The sequence below is a fragment of the Bacillus rossius genome, chromosome 1, assembly GCF_032445375.1.
Source record: "Bacillus rossius redtenbacheri isolate Brsri chromosome 1, Brsri_v3, whole genome shotgun sequence".
NCBI lineage: Eukaryota > Metazoa > Arthropoda > Insecta > Phasmatodea > Bacillidae > Bacillus > Bacillus rossius.
The window spans coordinates 309,814,713-309,837,356 of record NC_086330.1 but is presented as its reverse complement, the minus strand read 5'-3'; the positions used below and the strand labels follow the sequence as shown (position 1 = coordinate 309,837,356).

Sequence of the window (22,644 nt, the reverse complement as noted above, 5' to 3'; positions counted from 1 at the left end):
GAGGACGGGAATCGATCGAATCAATATGTAAATTAATGAGTGATTTATTTAATTAATTTTGGAACTTTTCCCGAATTTCTAGCTAAATAATTATGGATTTTCAAGATGGCGGCCAAATGACAAGATGGCGGGTGTCACAGTAATAAATGATTACTGCACTCTAGTGGGTAAGAATTAAACTAGCATGGTGTCAGCGCACTCTAGCCGACGATACAATGATGTTGGCTTCCAGCATCGAAGACAAGATGGTGGACATGATGTCATACTACCTGATGGTATATGTGCATTGGTAAAAGTGGTGGGGGTCAGTCTGCCAGCAGCCACCTAGGGGGAAGGATCTGTCGTCATTTTTAATTTTTTTTGCACCCACCGGGTTCGAACCGCAGACTCCGAGCTCCGTGTCGTTAATGTATGCTTTTTAAATATTTTTTATTAAAATTTTATTATTTAAATTTTTTTATAATTTTTAAAAAAAAATTCATTAAAATCGGATAGTAAATGAAGATTTTAAAGATGGCGACCGTAACTAAAATTGCAACGGTGGCGACATAATCCAAGATGGCGGTCATGGTATCCTTATTCCTAGAAATGGCTTAACTGAGGCTTGAGTTAAGGATGCTTAAGCCAGTTTTAGGAATTTTCAGCCGCTGGGATTTTTAAGGACTAAAACCGGGAATTTTTCCCTCGAAACGGGAAATTTTTCCCTCGAAATGAGAAATTTTTAATTTGTGGAATTTTTTGAAATTTTTTGGCGGAACTTTTTTCCACAGAAATGGAAATTTTGGCGATTTTTGAGGAATTTTGGGGCAAATTTTGCCCAATTTTGGCGGATTTTGAGGATCAAATTCAAGGTCAAGGTCAAAGGTCAAGGTCACAACCATCCAAGATGGCCGCCGTGACGTCACAATCCAAGATGGCGGAGTCGGCACCAAGCACCACCGCCTGGCGCCTGTCCCAGCTCCGTCATTCGTATACTACTTTTGACATATTTTGTGCCATGTGCAGCACATTCGCTAAACTTATTTGGGGTGAATGCTGCTAGCTTATCACCAGAGGCAGAGTCCTTCTTTGGCCAACTTAATTGTCTCTACAATTTCTTTGCTTCTCCACCAATAGATGGGAGGTTCTAGTGCAACATGTTCCCTTATCTCTCAAACTGCAAAGCAATACCATATGGTCGACTAAGAGAGAAGCTGTTGCTGTAATATATAAGCATCTAGACAAAATTATAGATGCTTTGAATGATCTCGTGACCAGACCAATAACAACAGCTGAAACAAAAACAGAAGCAACTTCTTTTCTAAGAAATGTCAGAAAGTTTGAATTCATTGTCTTCTCCTGTTTTTGGTATAGGGAACTAAGCCGTATTGATATCGTCAACAAATTATTACAAAGAGATGACATCACTATCGATCTATCAGCAAAACATATTAACCATCTGATATCAGAATTAGGATCAGAAAGGTTAAATAGTTCCACAAACACAATCAGAGAAGCGAAAGAAATAGCAGAAAAGCTTAACCTATATCCTCATTTCAAACAAGTAAGGGGAAGAAATAAAAAGCGAATGTTTGATGAAAAGGGTGAAGATGAAAGCTATGAATTCTCAGAAGAAAAAAAGTTCAGACTGTTGATTATACAAATAATAGATCGGATTCTGAGTGAACTGAGACAAAGGTTTCAACCTATTCAAAACATGAATAGTTTACTTGGTTTCCTAAATGGAGCTCTGTTTGAAACACTAAATTGAGAAGAATTGAAGCAACAGGCACTTGATTTAGCTACCACATATAAAGAAGACTTAAACAGGGACGAGCTGGCGATAAAAGTTGAAAGTTTTAAGTATTATGCCTTGGATTTAAGCCCTAATATGAAAACAGCTTCACCAGCAGATCTTCTGCCATTAATATATAAAAATGTGCTTGAAGATGCATACCCCTACTTAACGACAGCATTGAGAATTTTTTGCACAATACCAGTCTCAACCGCCTCTAATGAAAGGATTTTTAGCAAACTAAAAATGATAAAAAATTACCTTAGAAATTTAACAGGTCAGCAACGACTAACCAACCTGAGCATCATATCAATAGAGCACAAGTTAGGTTAAAAGCTTCTTTTGAGGGTATTGTAAATACATTTGCAGCCAAAAGAGCCCGTAAAGTAAAGTTTTATTTTAAGATTTCTGTGTGTGATTTATTTTTTTTATCACAATTAGTCAGTAGATTAAGATATTGTGCCAAATGTATAATTATGATTCTCAAGATAACAACTTGAGTGAAATCTTTTATTCATAATATTAACTCTATTTATCATAATCAAAGATCGTGTTCTTTTTGTCGATTCAGTCCACACATAATGTTCTGTCATTTGATGATAAACTTTTCATTTCATTTGCAGCATTTATGTAAATATTGTGAAAGTATATATCAAACATGCTACTTTTAGATTACATGTCAATTAAGTAGCTTATAAGTGGGTATTTTATCTTGTAGTAAAAATTAAATTGCTGTATATAAATACATTTGTTTGTTATCTAATTAATAAAACATAATATGTGGAATTGCGGAATTCATATGTAGTGGTCATATGATGACGTGTTGTCGGTAAATTTTTCTTTGTTGGTTTGGTGAAATATTTAATTATAATTATGTTCTTGCGTTGGCTTTTTGTCCGGATGAAGCCGGGGGGAGGGGGGGGGGGGGGTTACAAAGAAGAGATGTTACCCCAGGTGGAAAAATGTCTATTTACGTCCCTGATTATATTTAAACAAATTATTCAAATTAAATTTGCAAAAACTGTAAATAATATTTGAAAATTAAAAAGTATGCAATTTTTCATCAATGTTTTCTTATAACGTCATCACGTAAAATTATCGTCCGTAAACCAACTTTACAGACAACGCCCTTTTCATTGTATTTTGTTTTATTTTGTTGGTTCTGTTTTAAGTAACTCTGTTTAAATATGCTGTTTCTAGTGTTTCCATTCTTTTCTGTTGATTTATGTTCGTTTCCACTATAAAGCATCCAATTGGTTACTATTGTTTCTATAGGTTTCTTTTTTCTGTTGCAAGATGTTGATTTAAGATGTGTAATGATCTAATGTTTTCTATTGTATATGGTCTTTTTGTAAGTCATACTGTTAGTTTATAGTGTTTTAAATTTATTGTTTTGAGTTTGTTTTTGTTTGTGTCTGTTGTAAGGCACTCTGTTGTTTTCTAATGTTTAAAGTTGAATTCTGTAGGTTTATGTCAGTTTTTGTTGTACCTAATGTTCTTTATTGTGACGTCGACCCAAGTGTCCACCCAGCTCTCACAGCCTGTTATTCAATGCCAACACCTTCCAAACTATCGCCCTGGATATAATGGGTACTTACCCCAGAATATCATAAGGGAAACTTTTTTGGTGGTAGTGACAGACTTGTTTACTAGGTGGGTGGAGGTCTACCCCAACTCAAACGTTAGGTCACTGCTGGAAGGGGAAGTGTTCCCTCGTTTTGGGTATCCGGAGGTACTCCTCAGTGACCACGGATGTCAGTTTCTAGGTCACAGGTGGAAGGCGACATGTGGGAAGTGGGGTGTGAAGCACCACACTACCCCCACATACCACCCCAGGGCGAACCCGACCAAAAGACGAAATCAAGAAATCAAAGCACAGCTTCGCCTCCGGTTGGGTGACGATCACAGCAAATGGGACATACACATCCCGAACTTACTCTACTGTCTACGACGACAAACAAGCGCTGTCACTGGCTACTCTCCTGTAGAGCTGGTACAGGGGCAGAATCTGGCCCTCCCGGTAGAGTGCCAGGTGGCATCGGCTGCTACAGAAGGAGAGTGGGGAGGGGAGCTTCGGGAGAAGCTGAAAACTATCAGGGAGCAGGCCAGGGCCAACCAGGAGAGGTATCTACAGCAACACATTCCGCAGTTTAGCAGGCCCCCGAACGTACTATGTCCAGGGGACCTGGTTAATGTCCAACAACACCCACTGTCCTCACAGGCCAAGAAATTTCATGCCGGGCTGGCCCCCAAATGGCAAGGACTGCGACGGTTCATCCGCCAGGCGGGACCCACGTCCTACCTGTGTAACTGACTCTCGTGCAACAATATAAAATATAATTGCCCAAATGGCTGATTAAGAACTGAAAGTGTGTGAGCAAAAAAGACTAAATAAATATACCATCAGAGGGAGCAACGAGATGCCAGAAAACTAATTTATATTTTCCCTTAAAAAAGGAGAGGGAAAGAGGATCGTTATTTATTAAAGAGATACTACAAACGTGTCTATAGGCATCTTGGTTTATTCCTTAGAATTTTCTTTTCCTGTTAAAGATTAAATTTTAAAATAGTACTCAATGGACAGATCACACACTAACACACACACATATAGATATAAAGAGAGAATGCTACAGACTAGCCCGAAACTGTATTACGTGCAAGAAAAATTATTAAATTAAATACATTATATTAATTTTATAAATGTGAAATTAGTAGTTCCAATCATAAGACATTACCAAAACAAAACAATAAAATTATTTGGTCTTGATATTGACGTCGTACCAACCATGGCCGTTAAGCCCGTGCTCCGCACCGCCAGTACCGTATCCCGTTTTCGGACCGCGCCCCTTTGCCCAGCCGGAATGAGTCAGGCGAGCGCCTCGGGCGTGACCCCAATAGACGCAATGAAACTTAAAGGTACGGAACCCCAGGGACTCGAACCCATAATTCAATTAAGCGAAAAGCCATTATTACGAAATTACTAATTACCCGACATGTGATAAGTGCGTCGTAGCCACTCCGGGCGAGTACACCACGCACGGAGCAGACAACAAACCTCATTAACAGTCACTGCGGCCACTGGCCTTAATTAATATGCCCGTGACTATGATCAAGTCAGACTAGTAGAAATCCCTCTAAAACAATTCGCAGTGGGACAATATGTTAGTAAATTTACAGTCGCCAACTTGATGTCACAATTTGAATAATTAAATACATTAAAACCATTGTTAAGCCTTAAGCACCAAATTACCAGGTGCCACATTTTAATCAAGTACATGGAGCATGTTTTTTACTCATCATGTAACCAATTAAATTATTATAAGTTTTTGGTGCCGACTCACAAAGAAGAGAAAGTTTCTCTTCCTTGCGAGGCGGCCATGTTCGGCAGTCTCCAACCACTCCGCGCCGGGAACAGACGTGTGTCCGTGGGCAGCATTCAAGTTTGTTTCATTGATTATTTTTATTCTGCACCACACCTTCAAATTTTAATCCTTTTATTAATTCATCGCTGCCCACGTCGACTCGGCGCGTATTTTGCGGAACCGGGCCTATCCCGACCGTCTTCATCGTGATACCGCGCTGCGTATAGTATCACTCACATAAGTGTTTCGCCGAACTTAGGAGCCCGCTCATCGAGCCCGCCCCCTGCACCCGTTAAGTTTCGGCGCTGGCCGTCTCCAGCGAGCATCGACCCACGTCCCGCGAGACTGCCGCGGTAACCATTTTAGTGTCGTGTAGTGTTGTGTTTTTTTCTTGTTAATTGTGTAACCGCTAGATGTCGCCAAGTGTTGGTGAGAATTTTTGTAGCGGGACTGAACTGCGGAGCGGACTTATAGCGCGTACCGTGTACTTACATGGACCCCCGGTGGAACTCCCAAATTAAATGTATTCTCACCAACTCGTATACAATCATTTTCCGTAATCTCCCGTCCTCCACACGACCGAGCAGCTTTCACAACCAAGGGAGAACCATTCAGGTTAGATTAAAGCCGTGTACCTGGCGGGGCACGCGGGGGCAGAGTACCCACGACCCAACATCAACGGCTTAGCAGCCCGCTAGCCTAGCGCCCCTCCGGACAACAAGAGCATCGCGACGCCCGTAGCGCCCGTCAGGTACCCCCCGGGCCTTTCACTGAGTTGGGTGATGGCAAAATATATATAAATTTGTAATTCCTGTTACTTAGGTTCACATCTTCCTATCGGTCCGTAAGCTGACACTTCTTAGCTTGTTTTCACTCACGAATCGTTGACAATTTGGTGGGGGATGGATAAAAACATGGCAATAGGCCTTAAATGACCAGGGTGGTAGTCCCTAGGCCATCATAGGAAACAGCGCTGGGAAGTCTCCCGAGAATAACTACCGGAGCTCCGCAGCTGGCTCTAGGAGCATATCTCCAAACCGTTTCTTTGGTTCTTGGATTCTTGGACCCTGCCTGTAACAGAAATCCATTCTTGCGAATAAGACCTGTTTGCAGACAGTCCCGAAAAACATTGGCCCAAAAGGCCTAAAAAGGGCCGGTGGCGTTGGGGGGGGGGGGGGGGGGAATTTAGCGAAGTAGAAAAAACACTCGCCAAAGCAGGGTGGAAGATGCTGTCACTCCGGACGGTGCCGCGTCTTGGCAGGCCAAATCCCGACGCGGTAAATAAAGAATAATTTCATAATTTAATTTACATAGAAGAAGAAGTACTAAAACAAATAACTCTAATTTTTACTACTGGCTGGCTATATCATACTATCTAATCTAGGAATCTGATCCCTTGTAGCATGTTGACTATATAATTAGACGATCTCCGTCAGAACCCGTTTCGACGATTACCATATACCATCTAGAAAAAGGTCGCTGGTAGAAGTGCCAGATGCGTGGAAAGAGTCTTAATTAAAAACAGAGTTCAGCCCTGGAACTAAGGTTGGGTGCGGGGGTGTACCGAAGGTATCCGAAGATGCTCGAAGTGGTGGGGCGGGAACAAAACACAACCCGAGTGGTTAACTCTAAGTTCGCGCAATTACTGTGCTATCTAGAGAGCAACTCCGAAAACAACCGCCTATCAACTCTAGCCAGGTCGAGATGGTGAAGCCTGTGTTCTTATGCTGTAGCCAGTGCTGCGCTCTGGCGGCCTAACTGAGAGGGGAAATGGAAGTACCCATATTAAGTGCACAGGGAGCACTGGGGGCCTTTCTCTGTCAGCCTCGAGGAGGTTAGTTCTAAAGGAGCTCGTTAGATGTCATGGGTGTCTCCAAATCGCACCGCAGTTCTGGAGGCTGAACGGCCTTGACTCAAGCCACTCGCCCTGCTGGGTTCATGAACTTTCGATGACACTCGCTAGGGGGCGTGGGAAGAGGGGGGACTAAACAAAACCACTCAGCATGGGTAAACACATCCTAACGTGACTTTCTATGAGTGAATCTAAGACATATGTTGAAGGGAAGAGCTGTTCTAAGCTGGGCTCTGAGAAGTGGTAGCCACTCGTCCAGAGCTGTTGTATGCAAAATTAGTCATGCAGGGAATTAATGTTACTGGCCCCGGGCGTGACTGCAAGCGGGAGAAATGTCATCCCGGCTGCTAACGTCGTCTTTAGACTTGCAAAAGATCATATTGTCACCTATGAAAAAGTGCCTTGGGCCACTGCAGTAAAGTTTAACTAAGTAGAGTACACCAGCCTAACAAAGTGTAAATAAACCTTTTGTAACCTAATTATATGGATAATAAAATTTCCAAAAATAATTTAAATAATAATAAAAATATAAAAACTTGCCAGAGTACGTAATGTCTAGCACACACTCCCCCGCTTGAATGCGGAGGATAGAGAAAAAAATACAACACTTATACTCTTTAGTTAGGCACGTAACCAGGTTCGCCTGTATCCTACTACTTACTTTCTAAACAGGAGCACAGTATGTTGATACCTCCCACTTAAACTTAACCTAATACAAAACAAACCTACCAGCCTAACAAAGTGTTAATCACTATTTTGAAACCTAATTATATGGATAATAAAATTTCCAAAAAAATTTAAAATTATAATAAAAATAAAAAAACGTGCTGAAATACCTAATTTCTGGCACTCCTGGTACAGACTCAAAGTGGCCGACCGGCAAAAATACACCGAGATGACATGCGTATGGTCGCCAAGGAGTCACCACCGCCCCGAGCACCAAACACAGGGGCGGGTCAGGCCACTTCTACCCCTACCACTCCAATCCGGCACCACCCTCCTGCGGACACCTGGTGCAGGGCAACCATGCCGCACTCCATCGCACCGATAGCTGCGCAACCAGACCGGAACCACGTGACACGGAGAAACACGCCCCTAGACCAGAACGGGGGACACGGACGAAGCCCTGACATGGGGGAGCGAGTCCCTACGGACATGGAGGTGAGAGTGTCACCCCGACACCTGGCACAACAGGCCACGAGCAGGACAGATGCGACGAGGGGTCTGGCGGGGCCTGTGGCATGCACCGATTTTGACACAAGAGGTCGGGACGAAACTGACGTGGGCACGACGTGCGAGGGCACAGACACATCAGGGACAGACTCGAAGGTCCCCGGGTTCGTCACCGCACCAGTCTCTAAGGGGGTGGACACAGAGGCGGAGACACAGGCCCCACCTTGGCCATTAGACATGAGCCTAATGGATGCTAAATTATCCGTGACAATTACGGAACCAGACTTGGAGGGGGAGGATACGGAAGAGGAGACATGGGTCCCACACTGGCCATTGGACATGAGTCTGACAGACACAAAATTCTCTATGACAATTACAGAACCGGACTCTGAGAGAGATGAGATGGATAAAGACGCTACCCACATCAAAGGCGACGGAAGGCGAGGCAGATGTGCTGCTTGGACGAGGAGGAACACTGGGAGGAAAAACAGGAGTTAGGGATGCAGAGGCCGTCATCCCCGTGCTGTGGGAGGTCCCCGCCTCCCGGAGCCAGGAGACGGGCGAGATTTTCACCTCCACCCCCCAGGCTACCCCTTCCCCACCAGCCGGAGCAGAGCCGATGACGGGCTCTCACCCGGCACGGACACGTCGGGCCCCCACATACTTGGGGGATTACGAGAGCCACCACCTGTTGGTGTCACGACAAGGGGGCACGGCGCCACGGTTTACCATACAGCACTGGCTACCCTACTTTGTGTGGAACCAAAATACTACACCCCTCCATAATGAGGGGACACATTTGTTTCCCTTGTCCCCCAGTGCAGTGGCGTGTGAATAAATGAGAGACGTTGACGAGCAATACGGTCTCGAGGGAGGGGGGCCATTTGACGTCGAGCCAAGTATCCACCCAGCTCTCACAGCCCGTTATGCTACGCCAACACCTTCTCCTGCCCTGTGACGCGAGTGCGCCGAACAGTGTAGTGCGGTGCGGCTAGGGCAAGTGGGCGAGGGAGATTCGCGCGCCAGGGGATCAACAGCAGAAGATGAACTTTCTTTGGAAAGGATGGACGCTGTATTTACAGCGGGACGAATATTGTAAATATTCTTTATTCATCTCATTTTATTGTACATTATTATGATTATCATTTAAGTGTTTATGTTTTGTACTATTACCATTATTCATTGGGTGACTACGTCACACCCGTCTACGACACGTCAGGGTAAGTGTGGGATGCGGGGAGGGGGAAGGATGAGGAGCCGCGCGCCGCACCGGAGCGCGAGGGAGTTATTCGTCGCCAGGCGGGTAGGAGAAGCAGTCATGTGACGAGAGGCAGTCGTGCCTCGAGACGGTCGATGAGTAGTGAGCCAACGAGTCAGTAAGTGGACGTCGGCGTCGCGACGCGAGCATAACAGCAGCATACATTTATAGCACGAGTCTCATCTTGTTCGTTTACACGTGGCGAGGACTGGGGCATTTGCGTTTGTACATAGTAGCTTGTAGCATAGTGTGTCAGTGTTGCGCCACACTTCCGGATGTCGCCGAACTATATTACATAGCGCTAGAAGGCACCAGTAACGCGAGGCCTGTTCAATGTGTATATGGGCATATCGGATTGGAGTATCCGCAGGAGGCGCTGGGACAGCCGCATGTACAGGATCCTGTAATAATTAACCGGGTTTTCGTCACAGACTGGTGGTGGATAATTATATCTGAGCTTGACCCTCCTTGGCCACATTGGCCGAAACCCACTCTACCCATGACAACTGAGCAGCCGGGCGTCGAACCACGAGGGAGGGCTAGCGGGACGATGACACTTTTATGAATAAAATTGAATCATTTTTATTTTAACAATAAAAGAATAAATACTTGAAATTATACTAGTAATCAGATTTTTAAAATGCAAGAATAATTAACCTTTATTGCCGAAATTGTCGTTGTAATAAGCAATGAAAACCACATTAACTTTTCACTTCACTTTATAAACAGTCGACGAAACAGTTCACGTGTAGATGACTCGTAATTAATTTTAAAAACTGGTGTTTAGCTATAAAGTTTAAATATAATTATGAACAAGTTTTCATATATATAAGCTGTAATCTAATATCTATAAACAATTATATGAATCAGCATAATATTTTAGTCAATTGTAACATAACCTGTTATTACTGCACTCGCCGACAGTGTAACGGAACACAGCATAATGGAACAATGAGCGTAACGGGACTGAACATAACAGAACAATGTGTGTAACGGGACACTTTTTCGTGCGTGCAGCCAGCGTTCATCCATTATTAGACATTGTCACATCAAAAGTAAAAAATAATTGCTTTATTAATTTACTTCTGTTTACTTTAATTAATTAATACACCTGTTAATGTAATTCCCGCATCTGCTTTCTAAATGTGTATCTGAAATGAATTGACACACCAGCGCGATCTGGTAGCGTCAGGTTAAATAGCGCTGACAGCTTCTTGTTTTTCTCACCAGAGCTGTTATGCACTGATGTGGTAGATGGAGTGGCGTACTGTAAAAATTGGCTGAACATGGAATGAAAATGAAGGAAGCGAATAGCTATAAAGGAAAGAGCAAAATATTGTTAGTTGATTCGTCACATTTATTCGTTGCATTGTATTAACTACACACATGATTTTGCTATTTTGTGCGCACAGAAATAAACATTATCATAAAAGAAAACAGCGCTACTTTGAATATATAGTTGCGCTACTTAAAATCTTGCCCTAATTAATTGGCATCGTACTTTAAAACAGCACTAATCAAACCGCGTTACTTCGAGGGACTCGATTTCATAAAACAATCAATGAATGAGACACTAGAACAATAGTAATTATTCATAACCATTAAGCAAGTGTGTCGTAGGTAATCTGTGCGAGCACCGCACACACGGAGTGGGCAACGAACCTCATTACCAGTCGCTGTGGCCACTGTCCTTAATGACAGTGCCCGTGACCCTGATCAAGTCAGGTTGGGAGAAATCCAACCTAAACAATTTACATTGAGACAATTTGTCACTATATTGATAGTCGCCAACTTGGTGCGACATTTCAAATCATTAAATAATACAAAACAGCTGTTAAGCCTTAAGCACCCAATTACAAGGTGCTAGATTTTATTTAAGCTCCTGGAATGTGTTTTTTGTTATAATTTAACCAATTAATAGAATATAAGTTTTTGGCACCATCTCACAAGGGAAGTTAATTCGCCGCGCATATGCCTGCCGGCTCCAACGTCACGTAAATGTTACAGTTAATTTAGGGTCACGCTCGTCGAGCCCTCCCAAACATTAATCACGTTCCCGCGAGACTGCCGCGGTAAAATCCAAGGGTTGTTGTAGTGTTGTATTTAGTTTTAAAGTGTAAATGTAATACGGCGCAGATGCCGCACAGCACATTAGCACGGTTTGTTTAGCTACTTTGTACCGCGTAGTGTACGTGTAGGCCGTACCAAGTACCCACGCGTACCACCGGAAATTACGTGAATTAAACACCTTTTAATATAAACTGTGTCGTCTACCGTTATTCTGAACCCTTCCGTTCTTCACACAGCTGAGCCCCGCAACTCAGGATACGTTTCAAGCCGCGTACCTGGCGGGGTACGCGGGGGCAGAGAACCCACGACCAGACACGTGGCCGGACGCGAATGCAGCTGCCGGTCTAGTCCGTCGTCTGGGGCCAGGACGGTCTCGGGAGAGGGGGGGCATATGACAACAGTCGTCGTACCCTCCCAGATGCAGAGCCCGTACCTGTCCACCGACGTGGTCCTAAGGGAGGTTTGTCCCCCCAGTGCACCGTCTGTGAAGTGCTACGGTCAGGGACGCACCCGCGTGCGCACTAGCATGCCAGTGGGCTTCTTTTTGTGTTGTAAATAATTATGCTTATTATGTACTTTTAATTGGTCATGAGCCTCCACGATTGCATATATTTCGTAACGTAACAAAACTCTCATGTCTGAAACATTGTGTAAATACTTCACTTGTCATTTATTCGTAACTAATTAATTCATGTGTATTTCGTTTTATTAATTAATTACTTGTCATGTCGTTTTAATAATTTTGTGATTCTTTCAAGTGCTTATGCTTGACATCGTACCGACCATGGCCTTTAAGCCCGTGCTCCGCACCGCCAGTACCGTATCCCGTTTTCGGAGCGCGCCCCTTGCCCAGCCGGATTGAGTCAGGCGAGCGCCCTGGCCGTGACCTCAATAGACAACAAACCTCATTAACAGTCACCGCGGCCACTGGCCTTAATTAAAATGCCCGTGACTATGATCGTGTCAGATTAGAAGAAATCCAACTAGAACGGCTCACAGTGAGACAATATGTTGATAAATTTACAGTCGCCAACTTGATGCCACAATTCAAATAATTAAATACTACTATAAAACAGTTGTTAAGCCTTAAGCACACAATTACCAGGTGCTACCTTTTAATTGAGCACCTGAAACGTGTTTTTAGCTTATAATAGAGCAAATTAAGTTAATATAAGTTTTTTGACGCCGACTCACAAAGAAGAGAAAGTTTCACTTCCTTGCGAGGCGGCCATGTCCGGCAGTCTCGAACCACTCCGCGCCGGGAACAGACGTGTGTCCGTGGGCAGCATCCAAGTTTTCTTTCTGTGATCATTTTATTCTGCACTAAATATTTAAATTTAAACCTATTATTAATTCATAAGCTGCCCACGTCGACTCGGCGCGTATTTTACGGAACCGGGCCTATCCCGACTGTCTTCATCGTGATACCGTGCTGCGTATAGTATCACTCACATAAGTGTTTCGCCGAATTTAGGAGCCCGCTCATAGAGCCCCCCCTGCACCCGTTAATGTTCGGCGCTGGCGGTCTCCAGCGAGCATCGACCCGCGTCCCGCGAGACTGCCGCGGTAACCATTAGTGTCGCGTAGTGTTATGTTTTGTCTGTGTTAATTGTGTAACGGCTAAACGTCGCTCAGTGTTGGTGAGAGTGTTTTGTAGCGGGACTAGATTAAAGGTAATTCTCACCAACTCGTGTATACTAATTTTCCGGAGTCTCCCGTCCTCCACACGGCCGAGCGGCCTTCACAATCAAGGGAGAGCCATTCAGGGTAGATTCAAGCCGTGTACCTGGCGGGGCACGCGGGGGCAGAGTACCCACGACCCAACACCAACGGCCTAGCAGCCCGCTAGCCTGGCGCCCCTCCGGACAACAAGAGCATCGCGACGCCCGTAGCGCCCGTCAGGTACCCCCCGGGCCTTTCACATAGGTCGGGTGACGGCATGCTATGTTAGTAATGTAATCGCAGCCTGGTGCACCGTGAGGCGGGCCTCTCTCACGCCGGCCGATTTCCCCTCCCCTCCTCTGCGGCCCGCGGGCCTCGGCCCGCTAGCGGGCGGGGGACGGCAGTGGTGAACGAGTGGCGAGAGCGAGCAGACGTGCGCTCCGCTCCGCGCTGCTCGGGAGACGCGGTTCTCATCTCGAAGTTCGCCGACAGTGAAACGTCACGGGTCGTCTCTGCAGCTTAGCTGCATTCGTTATATCTCTGGACGTACTCAGTTTTACGAGTTTTTCCGGGACTTCTCCTGCCTACGTTATAGGCTGTTTAAGTGCCTCTCTGGACCGCCGAACTTCTCAGTTAGTACGAGCACTCATAGGACCTTATTCCTCTTACGTGACGGGCCGCGTACGCGCTGACGTCCCTCGGCTTCTGGTCCCTATTTCCCTGTTTACTAGAAATTCCTGTTATGCCCGTACTGCTCTCGTCGGAGAGGTGTGGGTCCAGGCCGACGTGGCCGGGACCGGGAAATGCGGGACCTGGAGGGATGGTGAGGTAGAATGACAGGTAGATCGAAAGGACCACTCGATGTTAATCGTCCCACGAGCTCTTTTATTGCATTCAGAGAGCTTGCCGCGGCCTGGCGGATCCGTCGCGGGGTGCGCGCCTTTCCCACGAAGACCCGGACTCCCAAAGACCGTCTCGTACGGCCCACTCGTCCCGACGCGTACTGGCAGTTCTCCCACGTAACAAAGTTCCTGATAATCAACTGCTTCGTAAAGGCACGTGACGTATGCGCGGTTCTTACGTACGGTCTCGTAACGTCGGCGATGGTTCAGCAATGAGTAACTATGTCCCTCACAAAGACACGTGATGCGTGCGTGGTTCTTACGTACTGACTCGTAATGTCGGCGACGGTTCAGCGATGCGTAACTATGCTTACGCGTCCTATAATGACCGACCCGTGACGTAACTCGTAACTCGTAACTCGGACATCCAATCGCGTGGGCGGCACAACGTAGGCAGCGCGGCTGCTGCGAATGCTCGTACTGTGGCGGTGTCGCCGGACCGTGAGCTCGATAGACCCGTCTCGCGATCAGCGCGGAGCGGAGCGCGCGTCCGCCGCTGCTTGAGTCCTGAGTTCAACTGCTCTCCCCCGCCCGCCCGCGGGCCCGCGGGCCGTCGCGCGCGGGCTGCCGGGGAGGGGAGGGGAAATCGGCCGGCGTGGGAGAGCGCCACCCCTCGCGACGCGGATGAGCGCCAGGCCGCGCTTACATACAGACACTGTGACACATTTACGAGAATTAGAAGACCATTTACACACTAATAAATACATTACGGTTACATTATTTACACCCTTAAAAAGTCACGGTCATTTGGAAAGAATATATACAACACAGAAACATTTACACACTAACTCCGGCTCACTGGCGTGCTAGGGCGCACGCGGGTGCGTCCCTGGCCGATGCACAACACTGAGGGTTCACTGGGGAAACAAGGGAGGACGTTGACGAGGCATAATGGCCTGAAGGAGCCGAGGAGACACTTGGGTCGACGTCAGCGCTGTGCATCAATATGGAACAATCGTAACGGGAACCATTAGTTACGGGGTTACCTCCTCTGTTCGTGTCGGGACGTATTCTAAGGACGAGACTTATTTCCGGGAGTCCGGGTCGCGGCGGGGAGGGCGCTCGTTCCGCGACGTGCCGGCCAGGCTGCAGCAGGTTCTCTATACGGAAATAAAAGGGGCAGTTGGAAGCGGACATCACCGAGTTATCCTTGGAACTACCTACCGTTCCTCCTCCCCACGCAAAATTCCCTCCAGGTTCCGTATTTTCCGGTCCCGGCCACGTTGGCCTGAACACACTCCTCACCGACGAGAGCCAAATGGGCAAAACAGGACATTTTCGCAAACAGGAAATTAGGAACCTTAGGCCGAGGGACGTCAAAACATTCACAGAAACACTGCAAATCAAAAATATGGCGGCGTACTAATAAATACCGTTGCCTTGTTTATGGTCTTTCCTTTTATCAACACCGCCATATTTATTTACATTGAACAAAAACAATACCCATGATCAGGCGTTTTGCTCTCTCGTTTGTAAATGGAAGGGTTCCCTAAGATTAGTTTGCAGTAGTGGCATCTAGTGGCGTAGGGAGTAAAATAGCGCTAAACAATGCAATAAATTGTCTCGCGCTTAACCAATGTTATTTGGCCTGAGTTTCCTATGTTGTCCTATATTTGGTTAGAGTTGTTTATTTTGAGTGCGAGTTATTCTGTAGATTTGAAAAAATGACTGAATCCGTCTGTCAAATTAATAATGGTTGTGTACTGACTGAAGAAGTAAAAGAAAAATCTAATTCTTTGACAGTCCCAGAAGCTCAAGAAGAATTCATTGAAATTTTAAGAAAGTTAAATAATTCAGGAAGTCAAAGCGAGCTGCTTAGTTGGATTCAGTGCAACTGGCTTAACGGTGGGTATGGATTTCTAACAATAGAATTTTGTTAATTTCTGTCAACTTTGCTAAATCGGGAATGGATTTTTTTTTGTAATTATCGGACATAGCGGCTTTTAGAACAGAAAGAAAAAAAATCGGAAAAAATGTTTTTCGCAAACGTCCCTAATTTACCCTGAAGGTACATATGGTTTCTTAATTCCTACTGGTTCGTGAAAAATAACAGTTCAAAAGCTGATATTACAAAACCTGTGTTTTCACACATCCGCTGCCATCATTGTTTACCCGCGATCGTGTATCTGTTTGTTTAGCAAAACTAGCCAACTATGGAGAATATAAATTATGCCAATTCTTTCATATATTGAAGTTTATCCCTGTATCCTGAAGGCTTGATCATGATGGCATGATTTTGTTGACTTGATCCTGTGGTACGTGATGTAGTTTTAATTCAGTATGTTGAAAGATTGTGTACATGAAAAAAAAAATTGTATACTTAATGATTTACGATTTTAAGTTGAATAAAGATTTTTTTTTCAACCTGAATTCACAATGTCTTTCATGTGCAGGATTTTCAGACACTGATTTTAAACAGCAAGCATCATGTACTACATGATCAAGTTGACAAGATAATGCCATCAGGATCAAGCCTTCAGGATCCAAGGATAAAATGGGATACATGAAACACCAGCCATATCCAACACAGAATATACAATGGCTGTAATCAAAGAATTCCTTGGAAAGACTGCAAAATTTAATGTGTCATTTACTTCAGTGCACAGCAAGTAATCTTCACAGAAAATGAACAACATTAATAATTCTGTTCAAATTTCTGTGTTACATTAGACTCGTCCATTACATGACTCAAAATACATACTTCAAATGCAATGTAACAAAACAAACATTTCGTAATACAATTACTTATATTCATATGAAACAAGAAACATGCAAAATAAGCATTAAAAATTCCTTATAGTTGCAATACAGTCGTTATTGAAACAAATTGCATTATCACAACATGTACATAGTTCAATATTTTTCTAAACAAAATTTTTTTTAAAACCCACACGGGTAAACAAAGAATGTCTGCAATTGTGTGAATATATAGGTATTGTAATGGAAGCTGTAAATTAATTTTTTCACAAACCAGTAGGAATTAAGAAACCTTCCTTTCAGGAAAGGTTAATTCTAGAACGTCTCAAATATATAGAAAACATATATTCCTATTTAAACAGGTAGACGATGAATGGCACCAGCAGTGTAAAAGCACAGGTATTGTAATGTAAAATATAAAAATTAATTTTTTTATAAACTAGTGAAATTAAGAAACCATCTCTTCGGAGTAAATTTTAGGGTGTTTGTAGTGTGTGAAAAAAATGTTTTTGATTTTTTTTTTGTTTCCGTTTTAAAAAGCAGCGCTGTCTGATAATTACCAGTAATAGTATTACAAAATGTTTGTTTCGTTACATTGCATTTAAAGTACATACTATGAGTCACATAGTAATGGACAAGTCTAATGGGAGGCAGAAATTAGAAAAGAATGCTTAATGTTGTTCATCTTCTTTGAAGAATACTTGCTGTGCACTGAAGTAGATGACACATTGAATTTGGCAGTCTTTCCAAGGAATTCTTTGATTACAGCCATTGTACATTCTGTGTTGAATATGGCTGGTGTTTCATGTATCCTATTTTATCCTTGGATCCTGAAGGTTTGATCCGATGGCATGTCTTGTTGACTTTATCGTGTGGTATATGATGCTTGCTGTTTTAATTCAGTAAATGAAAGATACTGATGGCATGATCCTGTTGGCTTGATCCTGTGGTACATGATGCTTGCTGTTTTAGTTTAGTACGTCGGAAGATCTTGATGCCATGATCCTGTTGGATTGATCCTGTTGGATTGATCCTGTTATATAAATTGCTTGCTGTTTTTGTTTCGGTACGTTGGAAGATCCTGCATTTGAAAGAAATTGCGAAATAAGAAAGAATTATGATTTTAGGTTAAAAAAAAATCATCTTTATTCAACGTAACAATCATAATTCATTAGGCTATATGACAATATTTTTTTTATGTACAGGATCTCCCATTGTATTGAATTAAAACAGCAAGCATAATGTATTACAGGATGAAGCCATTAAGTTCACACTATCAGGATGTTTCGACATACTGAATTAAAACAGCAAGCATTATCTATCATTGGATCAACCCAACAGGATCATGCCATCAGAAATAAACCCCCAGGATCCAGGAATAAACTTCAATATGTGAAAAGGAAGAAATAGCTTATTTTTAATTCTTCATAGTTGTCTACTGTTGTGCTTAACAAAGAGAAACACAATTGCGGGTAATCAGTGAAAAAAAAAACAGAGAATTTAATGGAATATTTGAACTGTTATTTTTCACGAACCGTTAGGAATTTAGAAACCATCGCTTCAAGGTTAATTTAGGGACTTGTGTAGTTTGTGAAATCTATATTTTCTTATTTTTTTCTTTCTGTTCTAAAACGCAGTGAGGTCCGTAATTGCAGATTTTTTTTAGAACTCTCAAAATATATATAATTTTTAAAATAATGGCTTTTACAGTAATAAAAAGGTAATTTTGTAAGAGAGCCACTTTTCAGAGGAAAAATAAGGTAATTGTGAAGTAGAGCCAGTTTTTGAAAAAAAATCCAAAATCCAAATTTTTTTTTCCATATCCTAACATGTTTTTTAATTATTACTTACGAGAGTGTTGTTATATTTAAAATAGATTACTGTTTTAAAGTTGGTTAGGTTAGACTATCTATTTTACAAATACTAGTAATTGTCGGTAATATTCTTACGTCATGGCTTTTCCGGAAATTGATAATGGTAATAAACTTACGTGCAGCATTTTTATGAAATAATAACAAAACTCAGAAAATACTATTTTTCGAAAACTGTAGACGTTCCTGTATTTACCCTGAAAACAGCATTTTTATGATTGTACTGGTTTCTGAGAAATCTCCATTTATAGGTCGCATTAGATAGCCTATGCAGTGAAGCGGCCGTCACCATGTTGTGATTTAATCGCGTTGCCCCAACCCTGTGGTTTTCCAAGTATAAGAAAGAATATAATTTATATTTGGACACAATGGGAGGTAAATAAATAGTTTAAAAAAATACTTTAGTCCCTGCTATGCACCTAAACCCAATCCTCAACCTTTGACATGGATTTTTTTTCAGAAGTATGGAGACACAAAGCTATTGCACGTAACAAGTCGGGGCTTCATGCCTCCATTGCTGAAAAAAATCCCTGTTAAGGGTTTACGCTTGGGTTTGGTTGCACAGTAGGAACTGATGTATTTTTTTTTAATCTTTATTTACCTTCTACTGTGTCACAAAATTCAAGTACAAAATATACACGTATACTTATATATAGAGAGCAACAGAATAAAGTTGCTGCGCTAAAACACATTGGTGGTGGCTAATTGGTTTTCCACCCTAAGTGGTTTTCAATCCTTAATGTGCTTAAAATGATTACCATTTCTTGAACAGAGTCTCCAGTTTTCATTAATTTTTCTGATTTTCCATCAATTCTTCACAATGTACACACAAGTTGTCTTGCGTATTTGTATGGTTTTCAGTATGTGGTGAAATCTCTAGGACAAATATATATTCAATTTACAAGTGATGTTTTCTTTAGTTTGTGACAAATTGTTTTGCGAATACTTAGCAGATGATTTTTCACCAGTAGACAATTTATGAACTTTAACAGAAGAGACACTGAGAATGTTACATGCTTAATTCACAGAATTCATAACACACCAACTTACTCATAAATGTCATCAGATGACTCAGTACAATTTAATACCACGATTTACCGGAAATGAGTTTCATTTTGAGATTATTGATATATAAATCCTAACATATAACTGGTAATGCCTTTGTGATTGGCTTCTTGTTTGCTGAAAATGGGTCGCAGCATGAATTTCCACACAAATCCCACTAATATTTTTAATGTGAAAGTTTGGATGGATAGATGGATGGATGTTTGTTACTCAATCATGCAAGAATGGCTGAACAGATCTGGATGAAATTTGGCCTACAGCGAGCTCATAACCTGGATTAACACATAGACCACATATTAATATGAAATTCCTTCCCTAAGGGAGTGAAAAAGTGATAATTTCATTGTATAACAGAAAAAATCATAGGTCATAGACATACAAATAGTGAGTGAGTGTCATTTCTCTATGTCTGCCACACGATCATACACATAGAAGGTCTGGCAAATTCATATTTTTCTCCTTGGTGAGACAAGCCCGCTTAGTGGAGCTCGCAGCGGCTAGCAAAATAAAGGCGCTAATAACAGTTTTGTTCTTAACTTCGTCAATAGATAGAAGTTGCCTTGAATTTTAAACGCACCATCGTTTGATGCGTTTGTCATGTCTTTAATTTTAGTTTTTTTTGTGCCGTATGCATTCCTATACCATTCATCCGATTGCGATGAAATTTTGGTGAGTTGTTATGTGCATGCCCGTGAAGGTTTCTGAGACGATATAACTATTTTGCAATAGTTGGAGCACGAATCGTTTCAAAAAATGTGTTTATTTAATATTATATAGCGGCACTTCGTCTGTATTCTTAAAAACTCCTACTGAACACTTCATGATTGTATTATTGAATCAATGGAGCTGGAGACTAGGATACACAGAGATGGGTACAAAGGGCGGAGAGATCACGGAAGGAAGCTTCAGAGGGACTGGAGGCGAACGGAAAGGGGTAGGAACGCTTTTCTTGGCGGGACAGGAAGGGAGTGGAATGGGTTGGTTGAAGAGATGGTAGGGGTGAAAGATGCAAAGGATCTGAGGAGAAAGCTAAGGGGGAGGGGAGAAATGAGTGAAAAGGGAAGACTGCCACAGGGTGAAAGCTCAATTGCAAGCATGTTCATCAATTCAAATCCATCTTTTGGAACAAAATATCACAATAGGAATAATGAACTTCTGATAAGCTTGTGAAGACGTCACTACACCACTACCTTTTCTGTCAGGTGTACAGCTGAACAGCTGACTGAACTAGCGAAGAGGAACAAGAGCAAGACCGTACATGTTCATCCTGATGCTAGCTGAACTGATGCAACAATCAATTTTTCTAGAGTTCCAACACACACAGAACATACTGCCTTATTTTTTCAAAATAAATCTGTACAACATTAAAACTCATTTTTAACCCTTATTCATTTTAAGCTGTAAAATATATTATGTATAATTGTATCAAATAATTTATCCTTGGGATTCTGGCTGAACATTTAGAAGCCGGTAGTTCCCAAACCACTCAAAGTAACAAGGTGAAATTTATTTTGTAAGAAAGCTATTAATAACTACTATCTTACAAACATTTTGCTGTGCAACTGAAATCATGTTTTCGTACAATCTAAAATAACCAATTCATAACAATAGTTCGTGTCAACTTTATTCTTTTTGTCCATCTCCTTGCTGCCTCTAAACCCGTGTGACCTACAGATAGTTCTGTCTTGGTAGCCAGTGCTACACCCTCCCTTTCTTCCCTCTGTACATTTGCCAAGTATTTCATGCCTATAACGTTATAGTACAGAAGTACAGATAGTACGTAATTTTTTAAAACTTTTTTTTTACGTGTAACAGTCTTAGCTCTCGGTATACTGCATTTGGTATTTCCTGGAAATGGAACGGAAGTCAATGAATGGAAATGTGACACAAAGATGGCGGACCCATGTTTAGCAACATAAAAAACCTGTCTATAGTCACTTTCATACGTATTGGTATATTGGTCCATACGTATCATACATGCCAAACGTATTAGTGTGCCAAATGAAACTACCTTGGAATATATTTGTAAAAAGTAATCCCAAGTTTTAAAATACCTAAGAAAACTGGCATTACATTGTTAATGATACATAGTCTCCTTCCCAAATCACAATTATCCCAATAGCACAGTGGTAGAACTTGAGGTTGATAAGTTCAAAGGGGTAATTTTTGACATGGTTGAAAACTCTTCACTGGAAAAACTGATTTTTGGTTATATTCTGTGTGTGTGTGTGTGTGTGTGTGTACACACACACACACACACACACATACATACATACATATATATATATATATATATATATATATATATATATATATATATATATTCTGGATTACTGGATTGTACAAATTGTGCTTGAAGCAAATACATATGAATACATAATATTTGTTTATCTTAGAATTTAATATTATTAAATACTTAGTTCAGTCCATTCAGTTGATTATTTCAAACTAGGCAGGCTTATTTTTACTTAAAATTAAATTAAACTAATTACATTCAATAAGAAATGAATGTCCATGAATATGCATAGGTATTAAAATTAAAACTTTATAATAGGATAACTATCCTTTAATACTTTGTTATAATTTATAGTTAACTTAACTGTGCAAAAACATTATAGTATTAACTGTTTAATGAATTTTAACAAGATGGGCAGAGTATTTTAGTAAAATTCCTTGTCAAAAATTATGTCCAAAGCCGAAGTTTAGTTTTTTTTTTTAAGACTTTTGCTTTTATCGGAGCTGTTTAAAATTTCCTTTTGTTTTGTGCTGTACGTGATGGTGGCAGTCAATGTTTACTATTCACGCAGCGATTTCTAGCAGCTGGTGGAGAAAGTACGTACTGAAAAGCGAGTATTTATCACGCTCAGTATTGAACATCGCTACACATTGCCATGTGGTTTTGATAAGGCCAGTTTAATAAATTATGCAAGAAATGCAATAACACAACGCATAATATAC

The 22,644-nt window shown here is 42.0% G+C and overlaps 1 protein-coding gene across 3 annotated transcripts in view; it reads left to right on the top strand.

The window, feature by feature from the left end:
• Window positions 1–22,644, top strand: part of LOC134527895 (uncharacterized) — a 95,354-nt gene that overhangs the window by 16,724 nt on the left and 55,986 nt on the right. Inside the window, exon 1 of one of the 3 annotated variants that reach the window (XM_063360900.1) lies at window positions 15,483–15,898. The exons of 1 other annotated variant lie outside the window; for it this stretch is intronic. In XM_063360900.1, the coding sequence (XP_063216970.1) occupies window positions 15,718–15,898 (181 nt within the window). In that variant the 5' untranslated portion in view covers window positions 15,483–15,717. Of the gene's footprint in view, window positions 1–15,482; window positions 15,899–22,644 lie in introns of those variants that run through there. One more of the 3 variants, XM_063360899.1, reaches the window with a different exon arrangement.